Genomic DNA, 22666 nt, shown 5'->3' with positions numbered 1-22666 from the left:
TAATTCAGGAAACAGTGACAGACGCTGCTTATGAGAATGGGAATGAAAGATCTCTCATGACATTGCCACCCACTTCTGCCAACTAGGGCAACCTGATACTTACAGGGACAAAATAGACAATACTGCATCAAAAATTCCACTTTTAATATCTACGGAAAGAGAGATTTTTAAGTGGACCATAATTAAGTAGTGTTCCAGTAGTGGGCTGTTAATCCTTACAGCCCTACAGGTGACTAAGTACGTATGTTCTTAGAATTCTAACATGAGGAATGGGAGACAACTATACTCTCCCTCCCTCCCCTTTCTTGTCCTCTTTTGAATGATCTCTCCGCGACCTCCCTAGCCCTATATTGGGCCTTCTCTACAAACACTGAAAGGGGGACAGTGACTTCCTTGCTAGTCAACATCTCTTTAGTACAGAGCTCAGAATAAAGCTTTTAAGCACTTCGCCAGGAAGCTTCCGTCCCTAGTTGTTGCTTCATCTTTATGTTGCCCAACCCTTGCTACTTCTATCTGACAGACCAGCCTAAGGAGGCAAATGGGACGTGACAGGAATGCTCCAGCCACTCTTCCTCACAATGTCCTTACAAACCTACCCTAACCCAGGAAGCAGTGTCCTGAGGACTAAGCAGCTGCTGTGCCACACCCCAGAGAGAAAGCTTTCAGTGATGGGCAATGTGACCGCCCTACCTACCTAACCAGGGTATTGTGAGGATTAATTAATTAGGACAAATTTTTCAAACTTCAGAGTCTGAAGTCATGCAACCAACTCTGTTTTTGGACAACCAATTAAGTCACCTGATTTTAAGAGGTGCTAAGCACCAGCAATTCAAAGTCAATGAGAGCTGGAGATGCTCAGCATTTCTGACAAGTCAAGCCACTTATTTATATTTATCTGTGTCTAAGCATCCATACTTGAAAACATATGTGACAGGGGGTGCTTGACTCACTGTTAAGCTTTTGCTGGCCATTCTAGGGATTAGCTTTGTGAGGCTGATGCCCCTTCCCGCAGTTGCATGCTGTCTCTTCACCTCTCTCTCTCTCTGGGTCTGCAGCCCCTCTCTTGCTCCATGAGCTGCTGCTGCATCTTCGTGACTCAGCCCCTTCAGCCAGGTCACTGTATGCATTTTCCACTTCCAGGGTATCAAAGTCTTTCTTCAGTAATCTTAGGCAGTCTTCTCATTCACTGCCCCATTGTATCACTTCTTCAGTGGCTGACAGGGGAATCCAGACCCACCCTCTATTTCAAGTTCCAACTCAGGGACCCTCTAGACCTTACTGCCTTTGCCTGAGCCCTTTCCTAACCATATAACGCTCCCTTCCCTCTCAGTTTGCCAGTCACCCAACTCCCTCCTCCAAGGAAGTAACTGTTGACTGCCTGTCTCTGCAGCCTCCAAACACTTTTCCCAGGCAGTAACTGCAAATTGCCACCCAATCTGCTTCTAATTTCCTGATTTTATACCTCCAGCCCAGGCTCTCTCACTGAGTCAGGGGATTGCTTAGTGACCTGATGCCTCTCAGCTGTGGCCCATTGGGTTAATCAGCCCCCTTCTCAATCTACATTAACCTTTTCATGGCCACTGTAGGGTGAACACCCCATCACACCTTTGTATTTCTAAAGCATGATCTTCAGATGAAAGATACTAATCTGTGTTGCCAACTCCCAAAGTTTTATCAGAAGTGTTGTGTTAATTGGAGATTTTCTTAAAATCATGCTATTGTGTGAAAATCTCAGCTCTTTTTTTCTGTCTGTCTTTTAAGGTAAGTTTCTAGCCTTGGTGAATGTGTATGATAGCTACATGAATGCTAATTGCTCAAATACCAGAAGTCACATAAAAATCTCCAAATTTATAACGTACTAAAATCATGATTTTAGATAGATTCATGATTTTTGGGGGGCCTGACTTTGAATACTTAAGATTGTCAATATTGCACTGTAGACTTGCAGAGTATTTATTTTTCCAAAATTTCAAAGATGAAACACTCTAAGTGAGCTATTTTATTCCTTAAAATGATTATAAATGTATTACTTTTCCAGGGTGGAATACTTGGAAGAATACAGGTCTCACTGAATTTATATATTTGAAATAAGACCAGGTCCCTGTAGGTTAATGATAAAGGAGGGATGTGAATCTCCTGACCTATGTTTTCTTTCCAAACTTCAAAGTAGTATCTTTGAAAGTAGTTTTTCCTTATCTTTCCAAAATATATTCTGGCTACTGCCAGACAGTTCAAATAACAGAGGACTTCTCAAAAGGAAAAACCAGTTTCACAGTAAGGTGTAAAATTAGTTTGTCTTTTTTTTTTCTTTTTTTTGGAAAAAGTTAATCTCCAGTCAGTTTGGTCAACTGCTCATGATTATTTTTATTTTATAGGCTCCTAATTCATTCTCTGATCCTGCAAGTCACTACATCTGTGTGGAGCCCCATGAGGTCTTTCATGAATACAGAAGTCCACCCATACAACAGCAGTTGCAGCAGCTTTGCTTTTTATCTTCCGAAATGGCCATTTGATTCTCTTATTTTCTATGTAATTCAACTTATTTAATTTGTGAAAACTGTGTTTTTCCTACTATTGCCAGTCATCAACTGCTACTCATTACTTCTCATACACTGATAAACTTTTGTCATTTGGCTGAGAGTGGAAAGCATTTCAGAAGTAATTACCCAAGATCCTAATAAGTTTTCAAATTTCCAGTTTAAACAATTAGAGATACATAAATCTCAGCAGTCTCCTATGGACAATTCTGCACACATGTTGCTATTAATGAACTGCTGATTAGAGAGAGCACTCTTTCCTCTGTGTCTCTCTTTAATAGTCCCTAAGTGGCCTTTATGTACAATTTCCTTTCTAGTAATTCAAACCAGATGGTCAACTGTCACTGCACTCTGTATGTGTGTGTGCGGAGAGAGAAGGGTGGATTGGGATAGATGGGGATATACTATGCTTGCTTGCGGGATGAGGTACATAATCAATGAAGAATGTCAAATTCATAGCTAATGTCTAATATGGAGTCATAAGAGGAAATCCATTATTTGACTTCATAGACAGCATTTCTGGGATATACAGTTTGTCCATAGTATAGCCAAAGATTCACTTGACCTTGATAACCTGTGTTTCAGTTTTTCTCATCTGTAATAGTAATACTTACAGAGCATAGTTTTATGCGCTCTCACAGCCCAGTGGTAAGTTTTACTATTCCTATTGTAGAGACAGGTTAAGTGACTAGCCCAAGGTCACAAGTTCATATTAGAATCCAATCTTGTGTGACTTCTACATACATGTCTAATCAACTAGATCAGTATTTTCCTGACAAGTCACTTAAGGACTGTGTGACTCAGATACCCACCTGTAAAATGAGGATAATGACCGCCCTGCACCTTTAAGGGGGGGGGGGGTGTTTGGCTGGCTGGCCAAGTGAAGGGAACAATTCTTTATGGCTAGTGGGGGGAGGGGAGATGAAAACTGCTGAAAAAAGGAGTCAGCCTGTCACTGGCTCATCCCTTAGGAATGCAGAGTTTAAAAGGGGCATCTCAGTGCCTAAAGCGTTCCTTTTTACATGGACCAAGGCTGAAACATCTAATAATAATGGTGTGGCCTGATTAAATCCATGTCAAATATCTCCTATCCTTTCAGCACAGCCAGAAAATAACAATAACTACTTCAGAGAGATTGTGAGATTAATGTTTGTCATCTTCTCTCAAATCCTTAGACACAATGCTTATATTTAGGGCTGTCAAGCGATTAAAAAAATTAACTGCAATTAATCGTACTGTTAAAAATAACAGAATATCATTTATTTAAATATTTTTGGATGTTTTCTATATTTTCAAATATACTGATTTCAATTACAACACAGAATACAAAGCGTACAGTGCTCACTTTATATTTATTTTTGATTACAAATATTTGCACTGTAAAAAACAAAAGAAATTGTATATTTCAATTCACCTAAAACAAGTACTGTAGTGCAATCTCTTTATAATGAAAGTTAAACTTACAAATGTAGAATTACATGTACAAAAAATAACTGCATTCAAAAATAAAACAGCGTAAAACTTTAGAACCTACAAGTTCACTCAGTCCTACTTCAGCCAAATCACTCAGACAAACAAAGTTTGCTTACAATTTGCAGGAGATAATGCTGCCCACATCTTGTTTACAATGTCACCTGAAAGTGAGAACAGGCGTTCGCATGGCACCGTTGTAGCCAGCATCACAAAATATTTACATGCCAGATGCACTTCAACCACCATTCCAGAATACATGAATCCATGCTGATGACGTGTTCAGCTCGATAACGATCCAAACCAGAGCCAGTCGACGCATGTTCATTTTCATCATCTGAGTCAGATGCCACCTGCAGAGGGTTGATTTTCTTTTTTGGTGGTTCAGCTTCTGTAGTTTCTGCATCCAAGTGTTGCTCTATTAAGACTTTTGAAAGCAAGCTCCACACCTTTGATTTTTCCTTCCTGAGTGTAAATATAATTTACTCTTCCTAATGTAAGTACCAAATACAAAATCTGAGTAAAAAATAACTGTGAGAATGGAGATTATCTAATTAAGGTTTTTTCTATATGGAGAAAATTTACCAGCAGAATTATATTGCTATAGCTAGTATAATTTCCCATGTGGACACACTTTATTGGGATTTAGAGTGCCTTTTTCAGTTTAGCGTATGTCACTTTGGAAGTGATTTAAGCTAAACTGAAAAAAGGCAGTCTAAATCCTGAAAAAGAGTCTCCATACAAGGAATTATCTCAGCATAGCTATAGTGGTATAATTATACTGGTATACGGTCTCTGTGTAGACTAATCCTAAGGGTGTTAGAATTAGAAGGAAAAGTTGACTACTGCAGTACTTAGATCATATATTTTTGTGGGCAGATATGAAAATAAATATCAAAGTAAACTATTCTTGATAGAGAGCTCCCTATTCATATAAGTATATTCCTTTAAAATGATGGGTGTTAAAGCAACCTCCCATATGCAGGCCTAAATTACTGGGGAGCTAAAGCAAAGGAAAGAGAGTCTAAGGCAAAAAGAACTGCAGCCATGGGTCTGAAAGTGATCCTCTGGAATAACAACTTTCACCAATGGTCCAACTATAAATCTAATAGAGCTGAAAGCAGCAGTCTCTAAAGAGAAGTTATAGTAGTTTATTCCAAATGTTAGGACTCCATCTGATAGTAAACATTTGCGGGAGGAGGGAGATGATAGGAAGCTGCAGCAACAGGAATCCCATCACCACTTTTTTTACTGTCTTCACCTACTGGCCTGAATAAGTCACAACTTCTGAATTTGGTATACGAGAATAAATGAAATGCATAGTTACATATGGCTTACCCACATTGGGACAGACATTAAGAAAGCATTTGAAAGGATGTTAGCCAAATCTTAAAGAGACAAGCAGTCATTTTCACCAAGATTAATTAAAACAGTTTCAGATCCCCCTGCACCAGAGTCCTTCTCCGGCTTTCCCTCCCCACACCATTTTGGTGAGTTTACAAAATCATGGTTTTCAGTATTTTTTCTCTTCTTTGTTGCTGTGTGAAAGTCTGACACAAACAGCAGAGAAAGCTAACTAAATGCATAGTGGAAACAGAAAGTGATTCTACACAGAGTAAATTAACTAGAAAAAAACTGAGAACAACTTTTTCTTCTCTGACTTTTACTCTCGTACTGATCTTAGAGGCAAGTTACAACAATAGTAACTACACAGTTCTCACAGGTGAGTGAGCTATTTAAATTTACACTGTCCCTTTAACATGTTTTGCTTCTAATTCTCCTTCTTCTATTTTTTTTAAACCAACCATGAAAGATGCTTGGGTGCCAGGCTTGGGCTGTTGCTAATTTTGAAGCCTTTTTTGACCTTTGTGTTCATAAAAATGTTTGAGATTATTTTTAAACAGAAAAACTTCTTTGTTGCCAGTAAGCTAGAGTTCAATCATTCCCTTCCCTTCTTCCCCAACAAAAAAGGCCATAATAAAAAATACCCATCAAATTCTATCAGTGCAATGTGATAAAAGTTTGCTTACAGCCTGGAGGATTTTCACAATGAAAGAAACATCAAGGTTGAGTGGTAGTAACAATATGTATTGCTCTGAAAAACTAAAAGCCCACTGGCTCAGCACAAATAGATTCATATTAATAAAACACTAAATCACATTCTTTTTCCATTATCCCTTTTCAGGGAAATCATAGTAATTTACCTCACAATTTAGAAATTTTGAAATAGACAATATACCCATTTAAACAATACATCAAATCTTCTCCCTCTCATACAGTTGGGATTTTTTTTAGGTTTTTATGTGCAGCAAGGTGGTAGTAGTGAAAAATGGGCTTTCTAATCATTCTGTTATTAGAGGAAACCAGGAACAATCCGGAAGTTTGGAGAAACACATTTCCCAACCCAGGGCAATTGAGAATCAAGCCTCTACATGGCATAGTGGGTGAGAAATGGCTGGAGTTGAGAAGTCAAGTGAGAGAACAGAGAGTACGGTAGAGTGAGGTTTAAAACACAACTCACATTTACTTGCTTCCAGATACAAGAAAAGGGAGGAGTAGTGAGATACTGTCACTAGATATATTACATTCAAAAATGAAAAAAAATACAACTAAGGTGGTGTCAACTTTAATCATACCTGAAACCTATTGAGCCCACTCATGTTTTTCATGATGTCATATCACTAGTGGGTTGGGGGAAAAACAGGCACCAGGAAATACTGACTCCCAGAATTAAAGGATTGAGAATAGGCTATAGGACCAAGGCATCTGTCAGCAGTTCAGCAGAGACATCAAATCATTTACTTACATGACATACAGTATGAAGTGATACACACATGAAGTGGACGGCAGAAGCTCCACCTGCCCTACCTGTATCCTGATTCAATTAAAAACAAGGAAGTACAATGATCTGGATCAACATGAATAGGTATTACATTACTTGATGGTATCTATTTTAACTCTCATGCCACTAAGTCAATGTCTTTCCTGGAAGTGTTGTCTGGGGAACAGCATTATGGCATCAATGAACCATAATGTGATTTATAAGAGTACCAACCACACACAGAGGTGACATTTTTGTTAATATTTCCATGATTAAAATCTCAACAGTGAGTAACAACAAGGACACAGGAAATAAGGGCATCTCTAATGTTAAAAATTGTATGCTATCAGTTGGTACATGAAAGAAGAGTTCCAAAGCATGCTGTCAACTATAACCGTAGGAAGAAATGGTATGAAACCAATCCCATAACTGTGAAAAAACCCCACATCTTCCATTGAATGTGTCTTGGAACAGCATAGATACCTTTTTACAGCTACTGCTCAACCACAGGCATACTTATCCTGGTTAGCAAAGAGTATTATGAAAAGCATAGCAAAAACATGGAGAAATCATAACCTCAGAATTCTGAAAGATGGAATGTGAAATTCTGGCCCGAGAGAATTCAATTACAAAGATCAGAATGACTTCAGTGGGGCCAGGATTTCATGTGGGATATCTATGTAGATGATCATATATATGGAAATGGTAATACTCAACTTTATTTATTTTAATTGCTTAAACATTTGCATTCATAATGAGACTGAAGTTTCCTGCCTCCCATTTAAATCATGCAATATAAAGAATAAACAGTTACCAGAATAGATAATGCACACTAGCACTGCAACCCTGTATTTATAAAATCAGCTACAAAGAGGGTAGCATGTAATTTGGTTTCAGATCACATAAGAGTATAATTATCACAAAAGAATTGTACATTATAATAATATTAACTGTTCAAGTGCTTCTGAGGGCCAAGTTATATCCAGATAGAATGCACCCGCTGGACTGAACATATCCAATCCATTTCCATGTTCCTCTGATTTCAATAGACTATTAGCAGATGCTCAAAACACCTTCTGATTTCAACACCTTGCAACCTGATAAACTCAAAAGTTTATCAAAGTACCAGTGTAGCTAGGTATTGCAGAAGTCTGAGATCATGCGAAATGTTCGGTGCCATGTCCTTCACTCTGAATTTGCTTCCTCCTTTGGGCTGTAGTCAGTCCCTTAATGTTACCTTAATATCAACAATTGGGTAAATTTCCTTTGTTTTTATATATCTGAATTATTTACATTGATTTCTGCAGAATGCATTTGTCTTGTTAACATCAAGCGATGTCCTCATGGAGATTTTATATATGTTTCTGCAAAAGTTTTGTTAAATATGTAATAGATTCGATGAAAAATAAGCTACAACAAAACATACCAATCAGATCTAGTCCAAATAAACATGTTTACTAAATACACACAACATACAAGTCTTGTTTTTTTACACACACACATGCACACTCACTTTGGCTGGTTTCTAAAATACAGAACACAGTGATGACAACTAGACAGCTCACAAAGTATTTAAAAAGAACAGGAGTATTTGTGGCACCTTAGAGACTAACAAATTTATTTGAGCAAAAGCTTTTGTGGGCTACAGCCCATTTCATTGAATGCATGCAGAAGAAAATACAGTAGGATGATTTTATAATCACAGAGAACATGAAACAATGCGAGTTACCATGCACACTATAATGAGAGTGATCAGTTAAGGTGAGCTATTACCAGTGGGGGGGGGGGGTGGGGGGCGGGAGGGGAGGGGAGAAAAAAATAAACCTTTTGTAGTGATAATCAAGATGGTCCATTTCCAGCAATTGACAAGAATGTGTCAGTAGGGGGGAAAAATAAACATGGGGAAATAGTTTTACTTTGTGTAATGACATATCCACTCCCAGTCTTTATTCAAGCCTAATTTAATGGTGTCCAGTTTGCAAACTAATTCCAATTCAGCAGTCTCTCGTTGGAGTCTGTTTTTGAAGTTTTTTTGTTGTAATATTGCAACTTTTAGGTCTGTAATCGAGTGACCAGAGAGATTGAAGTGTTCTCTGACTGGCTTTTGAATGTTATAATTCTTGACGTCTGATTTGTATCCATTTATTCTTTTATGTAGAGACTGTCCGGTTTGGCCAATGTACATGGCAGAGGGGCATTGCTGGCACATGATTGCATATATCACATTGGTAGATGTGCAGGTAAATGAGCCTCTGATAGTGTGGCTGATGTGATTAGGCCCTATGATAGTGTCCCCTGAATAGATATGTGGACACAGTTGGCAACGGACTTTGTTGCAAGGATAGGTTCCTGGGTTAGTGGTTCTGTTGTGTTGTGTGTGGTTGCTGTTGAGTATTTGCTTCAGGTTGAGGAGCTGTCCTTGCTTACAGACAGCCTACTGGGTTCCTCTCATGTTCTTGTCAACTGTTGGAAATGGGCCATCTTGATTATCACTACAAAAGGTTGTTGTTTTTTTCTCTCCTGCTGGTAATAGCTCACCTTAACTGATCTCTCTCGTTATAGTGTGCATGGTAACACACATTGTTTAATGTTCTCTGTGTATAAAATCGTCCTACTGTATTTTCCACTGCATGCATCCGACGAAGTGGGCTGTAGTCCATGAAAGCTATGCTCAAATAAATTTGTTAGTCTCTAAGGTGCCACAAGTACTCCTGTTCTTTTTGCGGATACAGACTAACACGGCTGCTACTCTGAAAAGTATTTAAAGGGATATTACCCAATTCTACAATAATTCACTATAATAACCATTTAGCTCAACCCAATGTCTCATTGCCCCTGCAATGTACTCTGTATTTGTGTGAGAGAGAGGAAAAAATAGTGGATAAGGGGTTGCTCTCTAAGGTCTGGCTCACAGAGAAGATGAGGGACCTGCTATTACTAAATTAAGGTATTCTTTAGCTCAAGTGGTAGAGATGTAGATTTTGGGGGATGAAGATACAAAGTTTGGTTACTTGTAACTGGAGTTCTTTGAGAGAACTCAGAATATTCATCCTTATGGGTAATGCGCCCACTGTGGTTCTACTCCCAGCTCCTCAGGTGTGTGTGAAATTAACCTAGCAATTGTGTCTAATACCTCAGCATACTAATTTACTACACTATTACTTTCAAAAGAATAAGAGGAGATCCTTGTTCTCTATAGCAGGACAGCAAAGCAGCAACAAGTAGAACATCCTGTAAATTCAGAGAGCACTATGAAAGCTTCACTAGAGGACAGAGTACAACTAACATTTTGTAACACTTATGCTAGTGTATTGGTTCCCAAAATGTGGTCTGAGGAACCCTGCCTGAGGCCTGTAGGGGGTCCTATAATGCATATAAATAAATAACTTCTTGGCTATGGAGAGCTGACTGGTCATATGGGAATGGCTTTCCCCCTTTTCTCCAGCTGCTACATTGCACTAAAGACAGCTAAGAATACCTGAAACATTTTCCTAATACCACTTATCCATGTAAGCAACTGTAATCCTCACTAGGAAATTGTGAGATCCTTGTGAGATCTGTGATCATGAATGAGAGGGGAGGTGTCCATGTGACAAACTGTTAAGATATGGTCCCCATTATGAAAAAATATGATAGCTGCTATTCTTATGTATAGAAGCCATCACAAGCAACTATTACTTATCCCATGTATTACCATTCATGCAAACTCATCAGTGACTTTTTCTTAAGTTTAAAATAAAACAAACACATGTTTTTTAAACTTTGCACTCTAAGAAACAGTAAAAACTCTGACATTCCTTGTACCTGTTTTCTGGATGGAGGTGTTGCAGCTGCCAACTTACGTTCATAAACCAGCAAGCATCCTTAAATGTACTGGCTACTTAGTTAACAGAAAACCTTTCTGTAAATATCCACAGTGTGTGCCAACAATGCCATGTTGGGAGCTATATTCCTCCTGTGAAATACAGGGAGGAGAGCAATACATGACAGAGAAACAGCTGGTAAAGAAGCATAAGGAGTTCTTTCATTCATGTGAAAAGGGTAACTACAAAACAGATGGTACAAATATATCTTTGCAGTATGGTGCACACACAGAGAAGCTAAATAAAATAAGCAACAGTGCACAATAGGGATAACATAATAATCATTAAAAAGAAAAGGAGTACTTGTGGCACCTTAGAGACTAACAAATTTATTTGAGCATAAGCTTTCGTGAGCTACAGCTCACTTCATCGGATGCATTCAGTGAAAAATACAGTGGGGAGATTTATATACATAGAGAACATGAAGCAATGGGTGTTACAATACACACTGTAACCAGAGTGATCACTTAAGGTGAGCTATTACCAGCAGCAGAGCCGGGGGTGGGGTCGGGGGAACCTTTTGTAGTGATAATCAAAATGGGCCATTTCTAGCAGTTGACAAGAATGTCTGAGGAACAGTGGGGGGTGGGGGATAAAGATGGGGAAATAGGTTTACTTTGTGTAATGACCCATCCACTCCCAGTCTCTATTCAAGCCTAACTTAATTGTATCCAGTTTGCAAATTAATTCCAATTTTGCAGTTTCTCCTTGGAGTCTGTTTTTGAAGTTTTTTTGTTGAAGTATTGCCACTTTTAGGTCTGTAATCGAGTGACCAGAGAGATTGAAGTGTTCTCAAATTGGTTTTTGAATGTTATAATTCTTGTCGTCTGATTTGTGTCCATTTATTCTTTTACATAGAGACTGTCCAGTTTGACCAATGTACATGGCAGAAGGGCATTGCTGGCACATGATGGCATATATCACATTGGTAGATGTGCAGGTGAACGAGCCTCTGATAGTGTGGCTGATGTGATTAGGCCCTATGATGGTGTCCCCTGAATAGATATGTGGACACAGTTGGCAATGGGCTTTGTTGCAAGGATAGGTTCCTGAGTTAGTGGTTCTGTTGTGTGGTGTGTGGTTGCTTGTGAGTATTTGCTTCAGGTTGGGGGGTTGTCTATAAGCAAGGATTGGCCTGTCTCCCAAGATCTGTGAGAGTGATGGGTCGTCCTTCAGGACAGGTTGTAGATCCTTGATGATGCGTTGTATTTTCCACTGAATGCATCCGATGAAGTGAGCTGTAGCTCACGAAAGCTTATGCTCAAATAAATTTGTTAGTCTCTAAGGTGCCACAGGTACTCCTTTTCTTTTTGTGAATATAGACTAACACGGCTACTACTCTGAAACCTATAATAATCATTGTAAATGCCTTATCATTTACATAATGGTGCAAATGTATACAATGCTCCCCAAAACAAAGTAAAGCATGTGCCTTTCCCAGATAAACTTAAAATCTAAGAGAAACAAAACAAGACACATATAATAGCTTAGAGACCAAGATAGGAAGAGATCCTGGAAGAAACGGGGTTTAAGGTGAGATCTGAAGGAGAGAGAGAGTCTGTGCTTAGCAGATAAGAATGGGGGAGGGGCACAGATCCTCGGCTGGTGTAAACTGTCATAGCTCAGTTGAAGTCAGTGGAGCTAGGCTAATTTACACCAGCTCAGGATCTGCCCCTAAGAAAGAGTTCTAAGTGCAGAGCACAGTACAGACAAAGACACAAAGGGAAAGGGCAGAAGGAAAATAAGGGAGCAATAAGGAGAGTGGACTGTAGGAAACAAAATGAAATGGGGACAGAAGTGTATGAGGGTGAAGGATGAATTAGGAAGCTGAAAGGGAGAACAGATGTAGTAGGTTTGTTTGTTTGTTTTTAGGGGAGGGGAGGCAGGAACAACATAGACTGACCTCAATTAAAATCTTCCTCTGTGATTAGACACATTCAATCTATCTGAGACCATACTTATGACACCCTTCTTATAGGGAAACAGATTTTCTATTTTAAGTGTATTTCTGAGATTACAGTCAGCATGTAGCCATCTGCTAGCAAGCTCGCTCACTCCTTCTCCCGCCCTCCAGCATCAGCACCACCACAGCCACCCACCTAAACAAAGGGAAACCAACAGTGCTTTATCTGTGCCAGGGCTTGGCAGGGCTGAGCCCCAACACCTCTACTCTTGCCATGTCAATTATGAAAGTAAAAAAAATTGCTTGAGCCCCAGTACCTCTTTCATTACAAATTAAGTACTGGAAACCAAACTGCCTCAGAGAGATTATGGTGTCACTTCTGCAAATAAAGGAATTCAGTACAAAACGAATTTGGTGCAACATGCAACTAGACAACGGATATGGTCAAATTTAGTATGTTCATCTTACTCTCTTTACAGCACATGCATTCCCACCACAGACAATAAATGCAGTAAAGCACATAAGCATGTGCTCAACTTTAATCATGTGAGTATTCGTATTGAAGTCAAAGTGACTATTCACATGCTTAAAGTTATGCATGTGCCTAAGTGCTTTGCTGGATTAGGGCTGAAATGCAGAAAAGTTGACAAAATATGAATGATGGGCCAAACTGAGAGAGACAGTAGAGCTAGTCAAAAAACTATGATAGAACCACATTCTGTCATAGAATGCAGTTTATCAAAGTCAAAACCCTTTGCAAAGTCATGCTGATTTCACCAAAACTTTGTTAAGAGGAAAACCAGAAAAAATTAGATTTTTCATTTTGAAACTACTTTTTATAAAATGTTTTTATTTTGTATATTATGTATTATAATATAAAATTAAATTAAAGAATGAAATCAAAAATGTCTAAATGAATTTTTTTCAGAATTTTCTTTCATGAAGAACTGTAATTTTTTCAGGTTTTGTTCCTGTGATACTTTCAGGTTTTGTTCCTAACTGGAATTAAGACAAATGTTGTAATCTCAAAATCCTTTTTGAAACTGAGTTTCTGTCCTCTGCAGAGCTCAAGGAAATAGTAATAAAGAGAGAAGTTGAACAGCAGAACATTCCAAAGAACATCGAAGTACAGCATTCAGTGAAACGTCAACTTCCTAAACACCTAAAATCTCACTTGCATTTTAGAGAGGTCTTTTATTTTTTTATATAAATTTAAATTGTATATACAGTAACCAAAAGGAGAAAAAACACTCACCTCCAATCCCACTCCATAAAAAGTAGAATTTTCAATTCCCTAAATGTAAACTATACACATTTTTTCCTAAATAAATATATGTTAAAAACATGAAGGATGAAAGTGTGATTCAAGAGAATTTAGCTCCTCCCCGCCTCCTCCCCCCCAACAAAAATTACAGTTTCCTTTCAAAAATTCTACAACTTCAACAAAACATTAAAAAAAAAACATGGAAATGATCAGCTAAGGCATCCAGCCATATGCCCCTAAAACTTGAAGAAAACATAATTCTCCTTAGCATGGTCAACAAAATGAGAAATTTGGAGTTCATAGACCAGACCATTTTGGAGTATGAGCCAAAAAAGGTAGAAAAATTACAAGGACTTTTTCAAATAAATCAATTTGTCAATAATGTGGCCAAATGGGGTCTCCAGTCAGGCAATAATGGGAAGCTAGCTTCTTCCTTAGCTATGGATGAGTGCAAGCTAATCTATAATGTAGATTCCATTTTTTTAATATTATTTTAATATTGATGAGAACTCCAGATTCCAGTGATGTGAGAACATTTTTAATCTCTCTCCTTGGAATATGATTTTCATTAGGGATATTGCAAATTCTAGAATTTCAGAGCAGTTCAGAATCTAAACTATCCATTAGTTCCCAGACTCCAGAAGCTCAAAACCTAGTTCTCTGTTCCTCAAGGTGCTAAGCACCATCAACTTCCATTGTCTAAATCACTAGTAAGAGTCTTCAGTATCCTGCTGGATCCATTACTGCATCTTCCCACAAGATGAGAAGGAGGCTCAATTAATGTATTAGGCAGAACTAGTAATATTAGAACAAATATTTTGGAAGGTGAAAACACTTAACAACATGAATTTGTGCCAATATGGAATCCCAACTTTAGTGCCAACACACTTTAAAGGGGAAAAACTGGCCTAACATTTTGCAAAAGCCACATTGAATGCTGCCCACTTGGTAAGACCTGATCTACAGGCAAATCATTGTAAGAAGCAGGCTGCCAGGGTAGGTTCCCAATCCTGCACTGGAGCCCACTGAATGGTCTTACCCAGCATGGTACCTCCTATGCTTCCCTCCCTTTCCCTGACAAATATTTTCCTAGAGAAGCTCCCCAACATCAGAACTGTTTTTGAAAGGACAAGCACAATGACAGACCTATAGAAAATCCTGCCTTTCTTAACTTTATGAGATGTGACATGTCAGAAAAGGTACCTCTATGGAGGCAAACCTCTGCAATGAGATGCAGGACTCCCCGGTGTGTTGATTAACTTGATTAACATACCAGGTACTAGTAAAATGCTGTAGAATTAAGAGTGATGCAGAAAAAGCTAAGTTCCTCTTTCGGTTATCTTCCCACTTACAATAAACATCTACTTTGACTCAAATTTATTAGCTGTTTGTAGGTATGAAAATGCATTTATAATTACAAATATAATCTTGTGACCCTCTTTCATTTTTCCCTGCTACTTAGTAATAAAACACATGACAATAATTCCTTTACATGGGATGTAGAGAATGGAAGACAAAACAGTGTTAAAGACAGGCAAGTCTGTCACGCTGTAATGGACAACTGCAAGGTTTATTTGTAAAGATCCTCACACAGAGATTATTTTGCTCTTATAACCTTACTGTTCATACACACAGTATATTTTGTTATATAAACTCTAACAAAGAAATTTCATTTACTTTATTTGATTTACCAAACCTGGAACATTAATTATTCAGGGCATATAATTAACTCCCAACAGAGTCAATGTGCTAGATGCTGGAAGATTCTGCCCGGGGGCAACAAACGTGAGTACAGCAGTTCCATATGACAGGCTTGTAAAATAATTTCAATTGAGACTCTAAGCACCATAATTGGGTTATAAAACGGAGAAGCCTTCTTACATTCTGGAGTCTTTCACTATGCAGTAGCTTCAAGACCTTGCACCATTTTACCTCTTGCCTTTCTGTCTGCTCTCATTTCTTTTCACTTCTCCCAAACTCCATGACCATCTGCCTCCTTCATGTCTTTCACCCCATTCCCATCTCCATGACTTCTTCCACGCAGCCGCAATGGTTATGACCCTGGACTCTAACCAGGCCCTCCTTTGCTTCCACCCCCTCCTTCACTCACCCCAATTCTGTCCTCAAAACACACCTTTTTATGAGGTTTATAAATCCTGGAGTTCTTCCCTCCAAGTTTACTCATAGGGGATGTAAGTGAATATGAGACAGATGCTTTTGTTGCTTTCTTCTTTCATCTCTGTTGTCAGCATTAGAATGTATAAGCAGTTTAGAGCAGAGACCTTGGTTTCACCTTTTGTCTGAGAAGAGCAGAGCACACTCTGGGCACTATAAAGGCAATAAACAAAGGAAACAACAAATGCTACACTTGATAGAAAAGTCATATTTAGTGCAGAGGCAGAGATGGCCTTATTTTGGGGGGTGGAGGGGCAATAGGAAAGGGGAAGGTGTTCTTTCCTGAATCCCTACACCCATATTTCCCTCCCTGTTCCAGCAACTTGGGTTACTCCCACAGGATTCCTAGATACTTTCTCCTAATTTCTTCACCTGGGAACATGGAAGATTCATTGGCGCCTTTGGAAGCCTGTCACTGACACTTCCCCAAACAGAAGCAGCATCCTCTTTTGGGGGCAAGTGAAGAAGCCACTTTAAGGTGGAGGCCGTGGCCCCCTTCTCTTTCCACACTGAGAAAAGAATGAACACAGCTGCCTTTCTCTGACTTAGAGGACTCTCAACTGGAGCTTCTTAGTCCTGCACTCTTCCCTTCTGCCAGTCACTTCACAACTGCTAAACCATGACAGAGCTGATCAGAAAACAAGAATTCTGTTTCACAAAATTTTTTGAGGTTTTGAAATTTGGATTTTGTTCTTCATCAGAACAAAAATTAGATGTTGCCATGTTTTTCATGAAAAAACAGAGACAGAGAGAGAGAAATCAACCAAGACAAGCCAATAGCCTGGTGGTTAGAGCACTCATCTGGGATGCAGCAGGCCCAGGTTCAAGCTGCTTGTAGGTAGCAGGTAGAGAGGGGACTTGAACCTGCTCTCCTACATTGTAGGTGAGAGCTGTAACCACTGGGCTATTGTCTAGTGGGTCTGTGCATTTTTTCTCTCTCACTAGAAATTCCATCATGGACATGAGCAACCTTCGGATGAAAATTTTGTCAAAATAGGCATGTTTGCACAAAATGTTTCAGTTTTAACAGAAAAAGGTTTAATAAAAAAAAATTGACCAGCTCTTGACCACAAACATGAGTGGGAAATTTTTCTCATTTAGTAGAGTGAGGAGGCAATCTCCTTGGCTGAGCTCACAAAGCCTCCCAGCTACCACACTCTCTGCAGCATGAGAAATCCACTCATAGACAGGGTGAAAGCAAAGGAGCCAAGAGGCAGTACCAACTCAGGGGGACAATGTCAAAGAGCTACCCACTGGCCACCCACAAAATTTCCCGAGGGAATGGCACAGACACAGGAGGCTTTCACAGAAAGTAAAGGAGGAGACAGGGACTTAGTGTGAGAGATGAGTGGCCAATCATAGCCCTATCCCCCTCTGAATGATAAATCATTTAGAATGATTCAGCATGCCCAAGCCCTGATCAGCATAGCCCCTTGTGTGGTGGCAGTTTCTTGGAAATAAACATTGTATAGGAAGATGCATTAATACTGTTGGCTGACATAGGCTTCTGTTGGTGATTTTTGCTTGTCTTCCAAAGCTCATCTTAACTCTTTCCAAATCTAACGGACTCCAAAACCGAGTATTTGCTACCACAACACATCCACAGCTTCCTGAGCTCTGCAAGCCCCAACAGACCATGGATGCTGGGTCTGGGAGTAGAGCTGACCTGTTCAAGTGAAATGTTAGCCTGTTTTGGAAGCCCACATCCTCTCTACCCCCTCTGGGAGAAAACAATCAACCTGACATGCCAGGCTTACAGAGGAGCTCTGGGGGGGGGAGAAGGGAACTTCATACACTCTAAATCAATAACACAGGCTGGACTTGTCTCTGTCCCCACCACAACATGAGACACTGAAGTGTCCTCACTTCTATGCACAGCCTTTTAAGAAGGAGGGGGACATCGCCTGAACAAATTATGGGTGGTCTGAGTGTTTTTAAATGGTCTTGTGTAGCAAAGTGGGCTGGGACTGGGCATGAGCTTGTGAGTTAGGATATTTAGGGTCTATTCCTAGCCTTGCCACTCAACTGCTGTGTGTGTCGCACTTTGCTGTGTCTCAGTTTCCCATCTGTAACATAGTAATAATGATACTTACTTTACAAAGCATTTTGAGATTTTCACATTAAAAGTGCCACTTAAAATCTAAGAATAATTACTTTGGAGGTTGGTTCAAGCTTCACTTAAGATCAGTGGAGAGAGGATAGCCCTCACCTCCCATTCCATCAATCCCCCTGCTGGTAGTGTTCAATAAACCCTAAAAAGTCAGATTTATCTACAGAGAAGGCTATTAAATGCATAATCCCCTAGCTCAGTGTGACACCTTTCAGGTTTCTGGAGAAACCTAGTCCACAGTACGCATACTTAGTGACTTGAACACACACAATTGTATCATAATTTGACACATCCATCCTCACACACACACACACACACACACACACTCTTCCTCAAATACTGTTTTGTTTGGGGGAGTAGCAGATAGGGTAATCCTTGGCTCAATGAGCCATTTAACTCTTAGCTGGAGCCCTCCCATCTTAGCTATCCCCGAGGATGAGTTTTGGGTCATCCATCTCCTTTGAAATACCTTCCTGACTGACTGAATACGAGTCATCCACATAATCTCCTTCCATACCAGGACATCACAGATTCATTTGGTATGTTTATCAAGCCCCTGACATTATTTCCTTGGAGCCAGTTGTCTTATAGGTTTGGACAGGATTCAAACAAACATCCAAATGTTCAGGTGTGTACAAAATGAACTGCTGGACTTTCTGAGGGTCCTGTCGTGCAGTGGTTTTCAAACTTTTTTTTATTTGTGGACCCCTAACAAATTTTGAATGGAGGTGCAGATCCCTTTGGAAATCTTAGACATAGTCTGTGGACTGCAGACCACAGGCTGAAAACCACGGTTCTAGTGTTTACTTGTGCAGACATACATGGATGCACAAATGGAGACTATCTTAACAGTTTTAGCAATGATTATATGCTTCTATAATCCTCTGTTAAGTGAAATTATGTCACTTCTTTGCCATTTACCCACCTGCCCTAGGGTATCCTCCTCCTCTGCACTTCTACAATTTCTAACATCTTAAGATCTTAAAAGTAATTTATGATCAATTAATGAAGCCTCACTACACCCCCGTGAAACAGGAAAGTGTTGATGCCTCCATTTTACAGAGAAGTAATCTGGGACGCAGATGGTAACATCTTGAAAAGCATTTAAGGGCCAGATTTTAGATGCCTAAATACCTTTAAAAATCTGACCATAAGTGACTTTAGAGCCTAAGTGCCACTTTCAAAAGTGACTAAGGTTATGTCTACATTATATCAGCTACAGCAGTGCAGCGGTGCTGCTCTAGCACTGCTGGTGAAGACACTGAAAGCTGACAGCGGAAAGCTCTCCTGTTGGCTTAATAACTCCTGCCTCCACGAGAGGCAGACCTATGTTGACAGGAGAAGCTCTTCCACAGACATAGTGCTGTCCACACCGGTGCTTAAGTCGGTATAATTTACTTCACTCAGGGGTGTGGATTATTCAAACCCCTGAGCACTGTAAACTATACTGAAGTAATTTGCAGTGTAGACATAGCCTAAGTGTGTAACTCACTTACAAAGGTGGAACTTTAGGTGCTTTTGAAAATTTTACCCTGAGAGATTAAATTAACTGCCTAAAGTCACTCACTGAGTCAGTGTCAGAGCTAAGAATAGATCCCAACAGTGCTAATTCTCTATACTCACAGATCTGGCTGGAAGACCCCCTTACTGACCACATATTGGACTGCTCTGAGAGGAATCCATGCCTCCGGGTCTTAGGTGTATTAATCCAGCAAATGGGATTAATGAACAGAGCCCAGACACTGCCTCAATCTTGCAGTCCCTAGGCATAGTATTGGAGTGCACAACTGCAGTCTAACAATCCCTTCTGAGAGCTGGAACCCACTGTCCAGATATCTAGCCCTTCTGTGGGCAGTGCGGACCCTTCAGACTCCCCCATACTTAAAAACATTCTTACCTAGTACTCCCCCACAAAGGAGTGAATGTTCTCGTTTACCATTTAATTCTCTCTGGAGGCACACAACAGTTGAAGCATACAACACTGATGCATTTTGTCCAGAGCCTAACACAACTGCTCTTTTACTTAATCATATAAAGCACAAGAGAGTACAGTTTATTTAGAAAACATTAAACATTTTAACCACAGTGTCCCTCACCCTTCCCCTGGGAATCCTTGAGGACCATCTGTGTCCAGGAAGGCAGGCATGGCCTCCTGCCTGATGCAGGTCCCAACATGCCAGGTTACTTCTCTTGAGCTAAAGACAAAATGGCCAAAGACCCAGATAAATCAGCTTCTCCATATTTATAATTCTTTGCTGCCTTCTGGCAGGTGATGTCCTTTTTTGCCTCTTCAGGTGACCTGAAAAACCCTGCCAGGTTACTTTGGTGTCAACATGATCTCTTCTTGCTAAACCAGTCCTTTTGATTGAGAGTCAGTTTATTCTTTAGAGCAATTAGATTTCAATGATCAAATATTTTAAGTCAATGATGCTCTTGTTATGCTTATGCTACCAGCCTTTGAAATTTTAGCCCAACAGTGAGGCAAAAAGATTACAGAGAAGCCAAAAGGCTGCACATTTAAAGTGGAGTTTGCAGCTTGGTAGAGATACATGGAGTGTATAAGCTCACACAGAATTCATAAACTCTACAGACATTTCCAGATTGTCACACCTATCTCCTGTCCACTAGAGAACAATCTCCCCATAGTTTTACTACATTACTACGTGCCTACAGTAGTCATGACTATATTTTGTTGATCAGTTGAAAAAGGGCAGATACTAACAGAAGCAATGACAGGAGTAGATCTGGGCAAGAAATTCTGTCCCACGAGTTTTTTCAAAATTTCAAAAAAATTTCCCATTCCAAATTGGGATGAAAAGGCAAAATTTCAAAAAATTTTGTGAACTGATAATCTGCAAAAAAAATTGATTGGGTTAATTGAAATATTTTATTTAGATAATTTCAAAACATTTCATTCTCATATTGACTTTTTTTACATTTTTAATATTTTTGTACAAATTCATTAAAATTAGAAATGAAAAATCATTTGGAACCAAAAAAACAAAACTTTGTTTTGAAAATGTTGAAATGGAACATTTTGACAATTTTGAAATTTTTCTTTTAAAAAAAATTTTCGACTAGCGAGAGTCATTGAAACTGACCCACTCCTGAGAAATGTTTTGATTTCAACAAAACAACGTTTTCTGATGAAAAACATTTCATTGGCATTTTCCCAATCTACAGCCTAGGTTATCACTGTAGCATCAGAGAAAGGTAGCAAATGGGATTAATGCAGTGTCAAATAGTGTCATTTCTTCAATAGCATCAATTTTTAGAGTGATTTTTCTAGGATTACTATCATTATCATCATTCCCTACATGCTAAGAGCATTACAAAATATGGATATGTAAGTATTTTCAGCATCCTTGGGGAAATACTTACCCCATTTCTACTTATAAGCCAACATAATAAAGGTACAAATACAAACAAGAAAGAGCAAAAAAAAGTTTGGTTACATACTGAGTGTGTAATTCTGTTGTGGAGTTATGCTGACTAGAGGTGTATTTTTACATGTTATAACATCAGTTTAACTTCCTGACTAAATTGAAGCTTTAATTTTAAAGCTTTAAAGCTTTAAACTTTAATTTTTCCTAGCTGTCTCTGTTCCCCCAAATCCAATCTTTTTTGGATCCACTCTGATTAAATTTATCCACAAGTCCTTTCAAAGCAGGATATGTTGTATTTTCCCTCCTTTACTCAAGAGACCCTTTTGTCTATGACTTGAATCAAGACCAGAAACAGTTCTGTTTTCATTTTGCAACAGTGGAATGGAGAGTGCAGCAAATTCAGAAGCTTCCTTGCTCTAGTCTCAAGACCTGTAGAAGGAGTTTTATCACCCTTTTAGGAGATGCATAAATTGAAGCACAGGGTAGTTAAATGACTTTTTCAAAGTCAGTGACTGGGATGGTAAGAGAACTCAGGAGTCCTAGCTTCCAGTCCTGAGCTTTAACACTAGATCACAACCTCTTCATGGAAAGAACAGAGGAAAAGGGAACTGATTAAAAGTAAATGCATCCCTTTGTTCCCAAAGTTCTCATTCTTTGCTAGTTACTTGGCCCACCATCCAATATCATATATTAAATTCTTCCTTCATAGTTCCTCAAGCCTTTATAAGGCTGCTAAAAGCAGACTAGTATGGACAAAAGGCCAACAGATAGGGAAGAAAGAACCAATAGGTATTTCTTTCACAGATTTATAATAAATGTGGTAATACTGTCTGGTGCTAACAAACTTTATTTTTCAGATACAGTGATGAGCATACTGCTGGCCTGTGCTTCCCGAGGAGATTGTGTAGTGCCTTTTCAAGATCGGTTGTATTTTCTGGCTATTTCAGGTTTTGCTACTTTTAATTTCTCTCTCTCTCTTTTTAACCTAACCTTGCAATGATCAGTTTACATTTTGGCAGGTGGCATTCTTTATATTTCATGTCATTTTCTTGTTTTGTACATATCTAACCAATGTGGACATTTCTGTATTTCCAGTCCCAGTTATGGTGGGACACAGAAGTTGGTGAGCACAGGAGT

The 22666-nt window shown here is 39.2% G+C and overlaps 1 protein-coding gene across 3 annotated transcripts in view; it reads right to left on the bottom strand.

The window, feature by feature from the left end:
* Positions 1–22666, bottom strand: part of RGS6 (regulator of G protein signaling 6) — a 488602-nt gene that overhangs the window by 325871 nt on the left and 140065 nt on the right. The window contains exon 1 of one of the 3 annotated variants that reach the window (XM_038407247.2): positions 951–1385. The exons of the other annotated variants lie outside the window; for them this stretch is intronic. Coding sequence (XP_038263175.1) covers positions 951–1127 — 177 coding nt within the window. The 5' untranslated portion in view covers positions 1128–1385. Of the gene's footprint in view, positions 1–950; positions 1386–22666 lie in introns of those variants that run through there. 3 annotated transcript variants of the gene reach the window in all.

This window comes from Dermochelys coriacea, chromosome 6 (genome assembly GCF_009764565.3).
Source record: "Dermochelys coriacea isolate rDerCor1 chromosome 6, rDerCor1.pri.v4, whole genome shotgun sequence".
NCBI lineage: Eukaryota > Metazoa > Chordata > Testudines > Dermochelyidae > Dermochelys > Dermochelys coriacea.
This window is presented reverse-complemented; position numbering and strand designations above follow the sequence as displayed.